Genomic DNA, 8,804 nt, shown 5'->3' on the forward strand with positions numbered 1-8,804 from the left:
GGGGGGGGGGGAGGGGGGGGGGGGGGGGGGGGGGGGGGGGGGGGGGGGGGGGGGGGGGGCAAGAGTGGTGGAGAGGTGGAGCAGCTGCTTGAACAGTTAGTACCGTGGGTGGGGGCGGGGGGAGGAGGAGGGGGGCTTCACCTTCAGCCTACAGTGTGCCACACGTCAGGTGTGAGGGCGACAGGGAGGGGCAGATGATTCCCCCGGAGTTCAGGGCTTGAACTGTGAGATTCCCACACGACATTATTGTCACTCCTGATCGACTGCGAGTGTGTGTGTGTGTGTGTGTGTTTCACTGACAGGTCTGTACACATGTGTGTGTGTAGTACTTTGTCACATTTAGTACGTGTTGATGAGTGATGATGCTGACAGATAAACTGCTCATTAATGTCCGTGTTTGACTCGTTTGCAGGAACGGCGACTTTGTGCCCACCCGTTTCTTGAGATCTGCAGGGGGCGCCATGTCCAGTTCATGGCCCCCCTGGCTCGGCAGGGAGATTTCTATGTCCCCGAAACCCGGCAAGTGGAGAAGAAGCTGTCAGAACCCGAGGAATCCTACAGTGACACAGAACTTTCAGGTAACAATATGGTCTCAGGTCATATTTATTTACATGAAAAAACTCTGTCACTATCATGGTTTTTATGGTGCACCTCCTAGTGGCAGTTTTTGAATTCCTGTGCTACAGTCCAAACTTTAATAACTGTACACATGGCTGTCAATCGATCTCATTAATTAGAGGGTGATTAATCACATGACTTTTAGAAGGATTTTAAGAAGAATACCTTTAATACTTTTGAATTTTCTTTGGTCCTTGACAGTTTGTGCACATTCCTGTTTCCTGTTTCTTGTTGTTGCAACAATCGTACTGTTTCTTCCAGAATCAATAATTATATTGCAGACCATAAAAACTGAGGCATGTTGAAGTACGGGTTTCATCAGAGGTGTTGAATCCTGAGTGGAGGCAGTAGAACGGGTTATTTCCTCTGGTCAGAACTCAGTTCACGTCCAGGGTCAAAGTCGTCACCATCATCGGATGTTGAATTTGGGTTTTATTTATTTATTTATTTATTTAGATGTTGAATTTGTTTTTTTTGTTTTGTTTTTTTTTACCATATTAGGTTTTTCTATCATTCTGTTTTGACACTTGATAAATACAGTTTTTTTGAGGTTCAGACCTCACCGTGTTTATACTATAACACCTGAATTCATCTGCAGTCATTCCTGTGACTTCCACTTCACTGTGATACTCAGTTTATTTTATTATTTAGCCTTTAGCCTTTAGCCTCTCGTGACCGTCCTAGCTTCTCAGTTTGGACTGCGGGGAGTCGGGCTGTTCTTCTGCTGCTGTTCAGTTTATGAGAAGCCCTGCTGTAGCAAAGGAAAGTGTGATTGACACCTTTGTAGGTGTTAATGAAAAGCCCAGACAGATCATACCGTGGTGGAGCGCGCTGACACTCCTCATGCGGTTGTTTACGGCTCCGTGGGCTTCGTATAGAAAAGCTGCTTTATCTGATAGTGATACACCAGCGTGTACACACTCAGCTCCACTCCACGCTAATTTATCCCCCTGAGACTGGCATGTAAACCAGTTCACAGGAGCCGGAGCCGGAGCCGGAGCCGGCGCCCGCCCCGGCGCCCGCCCGTTGGCTAAGGCCTGTCTAATGAACGGACAAAATAAAGCCTTTAGAAAACTAATTACAACAGCTGTGTGGCCGAGGCCGTGCTGTTGAAAGGCACGAAAGAAGAGTTGAAGCTGAAGAAAACAAATGTGCTAATAAGCTCCTCAAATACTGTGTCCTGTGATGCTGAAATATTTGATTTTAATAATAATTAATTTGAAATTTATTGATCCACACATTTGGGAAATTCTGCTGCAACAGGCTGCCCCCTGCAGGCGTTGATTATGTGGTTTCTCTGGGAATTGAACCCATGACTATGTGCTCTTTGCGGCCAAGGCAGACATGCTAACCGCTACACAGAGTAGCGGAGTGTAGGTGAGAATCTAAGGAAATTGAACTGGTAAAAGAAATATTATAAACATCAATAGAAAAATAAACAGCCATTCTGTGCTAGCTAGCAACACGCTAGCTTGATAACGGGGGCGAACCACCAGTTGCTGCTGATGCACAAGGTGCGTTCAGGTACCATCAAAACAAATGGTTTTTGATTTGTTTTTTCCTATCTTCCCTCTAATTTCTCTGAGGACCCCCAAGCACCCCCTGGTGGCCACACCCCCTATTTTGAAAACTTTGTGAGTAGAATACATTATTGGACACTAGAGACTAGTGTTGAACTGGGTCACATCTCCTTCACTGTAGTAAACATTATTTAGGAGGTGAAGAGGTAAATAAACACAGGTTTATTTTTCAGCGTTTCGTTTTTTTAATTTGTCTCCGTTAGCGCTGCACATTAGCCTTTAGCTTCTCAACAACCTCTGCTCGGTGTTGTTTGATTTACTCTTCAAGATGTGTGTGATTTTTTAAAGTGAAAACCTTGGACTGCAGCCCAGTCCGTCAGGTGCATGAACGTCCGGAGGATCGGGGTTTTTACCTCATTCTATTGGACGAGAACAAAGTGCAGGAAGTGACTATGAATGATTCCAGGACAGCGACGTGCGCTGCTGTCACACTGGTCTGGAGCTCAGGTCTGGGCAGCGTCCAGGTCAGTGGTGACCTCTCTGTTCCGTTGACCCCTCCACTCGACCTCTGCGCTTCTTACTTCTCCTCCTGTCTTCGTGACTCGACTGACCTTTGGCCTCATCGTGTTTTTCCAAAGAGCTGCTGTCATTTTGTTACCCACAATCCTTTATTCCCAAACAGCAACGTCTTTGCCTTTAGAGTCCTTTGGCTCAGACTGAAGTCTTGCCCCTTGACCCTGGATTTGTGCCCGTTTACACAGAGTGTGATGTCATTCGGGGATGGATTAGTGACGCGGTGTGAATTCAGCCCGTGCCGTCGCCGCGATGTTTGAACGTTTGGACAGGTTGTTTTGAGCAGCGTGAGAAGTCAGTCATCACTTTAAAAAAAAGTGGTAAAAATAAACGTAAAGAAAGTGTTAAAATGTCACCAGAGACTGTGCTCTGCTGCTGATGACAACTCAACACTCATTTGCATATTTGCTGTTCAATTTATTTAAGTGGTGGCAGCTGAGAGCTACGTCCAGATAAATGTATTTAATAACGTGTGTGTGGATGATCATAATTATTATAAAATATAGAGAATAGATGTAAATTCGTTAATTCGTAAAAACGTTCAACGATGGTTGAATAAATTCATTTATGTTTGATTGGTAAATGTTCAACGATGGTTGAATAAATTCTACCCATTCTTTACGTTTGATTGGTAAACGTTCAACGATGGTTGAATAAATTCTACCGATAAAATCTGAATCTCAACAAATTTAATCTGAAGTTAACGAAGTGTACTTTTAATCTTTACAGTAAATATAATATTATACTCATCTGTTATTTGCTCCTGACACATTAAACATCATTTATTAATCTGCGTTAAAGGCAGCACAGATGGTGAAGAGCCGTGTTTCTGTGAAGAAATCTGCAGTTTTCTGTATTCTGATATTTAAGATAATTTCAATTTGGCCAGAATTTTTTTAAAGTTTAAATGAATGTGAATTTGTTTTTATTGATTGTTTTTCTGTTTTTCGCTCGTTCTTATGTTTTTCCTTCTTTATCATATTCTTTTTAAAATCCTTCTGCTTCTGTTGATGCAAATTAGTTTGACTTAAAAAAAGGAAATTTCAGAGAGAGTGAAGTCTCATATTTATTTTTCTGAAACATAACTTAACCCTTCAAAGTATTTCCTTCAATGATTTTTCTTTGCTGTCGTTCGTTTCTGTGAGAAATCTCAGTCCAATATTTCACCTGTTTTTTTACCTCGGAAGTTTAATGAGGAGAAAGTTTTGACATTTTCCTCGGGTCGTTTGGAAGACTTCTGACAGAATCAGCAGTTTTGTCTTTCTGTTCCATCACTCTCTGTTTCTGAGGTTGTGAGTTGAACTGCAGGGGTCATGTCTGAGTTGACCTCAGTCCCGGTAGGTTAAAGGTCATGTGACATTATGACCCCGACTTTGTTGAAGGCTCAAGACTTCCTTAGTTACACACTTACGGTACAGTACAGTACAGTTCAGTACAGTTCAGTACAGTACAGTACAGTACAGTACAGTACAGTAAAGTACAGTACAGTTCAGTACAGTTTGGTACAGTACAGTACAGTTCAGTACAGTTCAGTTCAGTACAGTTCAGTTCAGTACAGTTCAGTACAGTTCAGTACAGTTACAGTACCTGTTCTCCCTTCTGTGTCACAGACTGCAGCCTGTAATGAAAGTTCACGTTGACTCGAGGCGAGCGTTACTCATAGATCCAGACGGCGACCAAGACGAGTGGCAGAGAGACGTCAGCGCACGCTGGCGGTGACGTTGATTTTTTTTTATTAACCTGCAGAACTCAAATTCAGCAACACTGACGTGACATGTGATGGCGCTGCTGAGAGGGACACTTCTAACTAAGCAGCAGCAGACAGGAAGTCCAATTAGCGGTGTTCCAGTTTGTGTGTGTGGTGGAGTCTGAGGCCCAGACGGCTCATCTCAGGGTTCACTGATGACGAGAGTGAGACAGGTGTGGATCTGAGGAGCTGCTCCACCAACTGTGGACATGAAGCAGAACTTCATGATTGAATTAAAACTCTACTAAAGGCTGTGTTTACAGCAGCTGGGAAAACACAGCTGTGGAGTCACTCAGACAAACGTTGAGCTGAAACATAAAAATCTACAGGAAACTGTGGACAATTTGGACTTAAAGTCAAAATGATACAAAGAGTCTCCAACTCATCTGCCACCAGCTGTGACGGAGGTAAAAAAATGAACGAACGTTGACAATGTTTAATCAACGTTAACCTCCGTTTGGGATTCAAACCGTACGCTCTGTGGGAATGGATTTTGAGCGTGTAAAACCTGCTGAGGACAATTGGTTTTTCCCACCAGAAAGTCTGTCTGACTGTTCCGTCTGTGCGTGGACGTCCAGCGGGTCTTTTCTTGTGTGGAGTTTGTTTTGTAAATGTCCTCTCACCATCTGTCTCTTTTTTTTTTTGTTTGTGGTTCAGACTCCAACAGTGAGTACAGCTCTGGGAGCGGAGTTCTCCTGTCAGACAGCCCAGAGTCCTCCCCAGCGCCATCTTCAGTCCACTCAGAGGACAGGAGGAGCTCTGGGGCAGCCTGTCCTCACGAGCAGGACTGGAAGGAGACTGCTGGACAGTTGGACAGAGACGCTGTCCAGAAGGAGCTGGGATGGTGGGTGGTTGGAGAGGAGGAGTGAGAGTCCAGTTCAACCGATCGATTTTTATCTAATTATTGACTCTCATCAAAACACCAAACCAACGATATCGTCTTCGTCATTAGAGAAGAAATGAATCTATAAAAAGTAGATTTTAAATTACCGTATTTTCCGGACTATAAGTCGTTCCGGAGTATAAGTCGCAAAAGCCAGCTAGAGTGCCCTCTAGTGGCTTTGTAAATTTTGTACATTTTTCAGTGGTAGATGACTTAGCAGACACTGGTACACAAGCCTAGAGTGCCCTCTAGCGGCTGTGGACTGTGAAAATAACAAACGTGAAATTATATATTTTAATATACAAGTCGCACCTGAGTATAAGTCGCAAACCCAGACGAAGGATGAAAAAAAAAAAAGTGCAACTCATAGTCCGGAACATACGGTATTCAAAATCCCCTCACAGTGAAATTATTATCCCAAACAGATGGAGACTATTTTTGGTCAATGTAAAAAAAGAAGTAAAGACCAGCAGTGTTTTTTTTTTTTTTAGTGGTGGTTGTTTCCACTCCTGCTGCCTGACCAGTTACAGCACCGACAGTGTTAAAGCCAAAGTCTGACCGTCGACTTTTTAACGAGTTTTATCGGAAAAAAAAAATCCCCCGTTGTGAGACTTCACTGCAGTTCCATAAATTCCTTGTTATTCATTGTTTTTGTGCAGTTGAAAAAAAAAAGAAAAGATAAGGCCAAAATTTTAATCAAAAAAAGTTTAAAAAGCTGAAATGGTTTTGAAAGTTTTTAATTTTTAGCTTCAACGTCAGATGTGTTTTTATCACCTGATCAGACGCGTCGTCTTGATTGACAGCTGAGCCGTCTGCGTCCGTTCGTTCAAAGTCACTTGTTTACAGTCAGTGACACAGTCTCAGACAGACCTCTCTCTTTTCTAATAGTATAATATCACTGTGTCGTGTTGCACTAGGTTCCACATGTTAGCGGTATCAACACTGCACTGTTTGTTGTTACTGAAAATGAATGAACCACGACTGAAGTTTGCCGTCAAATGACTGTTTTTTTATTGATAAAAGTGGTGATTATTTACTTATATCATCATAAATAATTTCATTATTTTATTTCTGTTATTTTTTTCATTGTAAATTACAAAGAGGAGCACGAGGAAGTGATTGTTTTTTCAAAATAAAATACACTGGAGACCAGCGTAAAAAATGGAAAAAAAAAAAAAATCCACTCTTTTTATTTTTCACGGCATGGTGTTGGTCCTCAAACCGGTGATTTGGGACCCCTCATTCATTCCATAAACTGCAGAAAAGTTTGAAGACTGTGGTTGGGAGTTTCTGTGACCTTTGACCTCATGTCCATATCTCTACGTGTGGTCCATGGTGGGTGTGGAGAGGACGGTCCCAGAGGAGCAGGGAGACCTGAAACATGTGAGGTAATGAAATATAAACACGAGTTTCAAACTGATCTGAGTTGTTCTGTGTTCCACTTTTATTTTCATGGTTTTTTTTATGCTTTTTTGTAAAATTGACAGCTGTGTAAAGTGAGTTGCTTCCTTCATCAGAAGTTCTTGTCTGACAGACTGTGGTTTTTTTTCATTCCAGGTCATTCGACAAAAGCTCGTCATTAACCCACCAGGCTGTGACGACGAAGACGTTCGTTTCCCCGTCGTCAGGCAAAGGTTAAGAGATTGTAAGTCGACCACAGCAGCGGCTGTAAATACACAATCAGGAAACACAATGGACAATCACCGCAACAGAGACTCAGCCGAGACCGAGGTCCAGGTGGGAAGTCCGGATCTCCAGGTCCGAGTTACTGTGATCGGACCCTCGCTCCACAAAGACGATGATATCGGTGCTGTTAGCATTTTTAATCTAAATGCTGATTTGGCTAAAGATCCAACCGAGGTCCCAGAGGATGAAATTAAAAAAGATGGATTGGCTTTAGGAGTCTGGAGGAAGGCCGTGAGATCGGCGAGTGTGTAAGTGTGTGTGTGAGTGTGTGTGTGAGGGTCGGTCTCAAACGTCCCTGTTAGCGGTGCTTGTCCTCCACGCTTCGTTATTTTCTTTTGTCTGTCGCAAACGTAACGCTGTAATTTGTTGAAACCTTGACAATGTGTGAATTCTTTATGGGTCAGATGAAATATTGTCAAGAACGCTACACTGACACCAGCACGGAAGCAGCGTATAATTTTCCCTGGTGTGTGTGTGGGTGTGTACAAAATAACACATTCCTTTGGGCTACGTGTATTTGCTGATGATTCATTGTTGTTAAAGGACGAGAAAAAAAGGTCAGAAAAAACATTTACCAAGACGCGGCATCTTCATGCAGCAACAGAACGAAGACGTCGTCTGGGATTATACCCTCATCAAGGATCGCCGTAGCTGAAGTTGCAAAAAAAGAAAAAAACATGCTGTGTTCTTTCTTCAATTCCTGTGAGTATATCAGGACTGTGTTCAACTAAACAGGCCCGAGTTTCACAGTGTTTAATGTCAAACGTGTGCCGTGAAGCAAAAAACATCTGCAGGAGAATCTGGTGCCGTCCCTGCAGGCCAGGATGATCATTACACTCAACACTTTAATTTTGTTTTGTCACAGTGAGTGACATAAACAGACGACGTGGAGCACAAACATCGACATCGTGTTGGAGGTAATTATTGAAAAGTAGAGCTTTTATAACAATGATTCAGATTAAAAAAAAAAAAACAACAACAAAACTTTACATACAAACATCTCAGAGCTACAATTTATTCATCATGATTACACCCTGGTGACAGGATAAGTGTGTGAGAAAATTGTTTTGGTTGGTTGTGGCCGACCCGACCCTCACACTACGATTGCATTTGGAAAATATTGTGGAGAAACGGAGACGGTGGCATTGAGAGCAGTGAGTCACCGGAGGCGCTGTGATCAGAAAAATATTCATCCACTTCTTCTCTGATAGGTAATAATGGCTCCTTCTCTGTCACAACACGGCTTCACACACACACACTCACACACACACTCACACACGGATGTGAACTCAGCCACACAGTCGGTGGGTTGTGCTTTTTGCTCGCCGTGTTTAGTCACCATCTACTCTGTTAAACGTTCAGAAACCGCGTGCGCTGACCACCGACACTTTGTTTCTCTCCTCTGTAATTTCACTTGACATTAATTGGCAGGCTCTTATCTAAACTCTGCATTCCACCCACATGCTCTCAACTATTGTAATGTAAACTTCAATTCTGTTTCAGGAGAAAATTGGTCCCTTTGTGTTCGCCAGGCAATTATGCAACAGGCAGAACCCACACGCCATTTTAATTGCCGCCGTACACAGGAAAAAAAAGTTCCTCTCCCAACCACCAAGCTTTGTTCCACTGGAATTGAAATATCCGAAAACGGTGAGTCGGAGCGCTCTGTGTTGTGTGGGTGAGACGAGGGTGGGGGGAGGGTGGGGGGGTGAGTATGTGAAGGTAACGCAGCGCAGCTGAAATCATACTTGTTTGTTGTTTCCTGATACACAGAACA

The 8,804-nt window shown here is 43.1% G+C and overlaps 1 protein-coding gene across 1 annotated transcript in view; it reads left to right on the plus strand.

Annotated features, from left to right (window-relative positions):
* The window catches only part of tex264b (testis expressed 264, ER-phagy receptor b), a 42,671-nt gene extending 37,102 nt beyond the window's left edge, over positions 1-5,569 (plus strand). Inside the window, exons 3-4 of the mRNA XM_008319691.3 lie at positions 413-578; positions 5,116-5,569. Coding sequence (XP_008317913.1) covers positions 413-578; positions 5,116-5,327 — 378 coding nt within the window. The 3' untranslated portion in view covers positions 5,328-5,569. The remainder of the gene's footprint in view (positions 1-412; positions 579-5,115) is intronic.
* Positions 5,570-8,804: the final 3,235 nt, after the last annotated feature.

Source organism: Cynoglossus semilaevis, chromosome 11, assembly GCF_000523025.1.
Source record: "Cynoglossus semilaevis isolate Cse_v1.0 chromosome 11, Cse_v1.0, whole genome shotgun sequence".
Lineage (NCBI taxonomy): Eukaryota > Metazoa > Chordata > Actinopteri > Pleuronectiformes > Cynoglossidae > Cynoglossus > Cynoglossus semilaevis.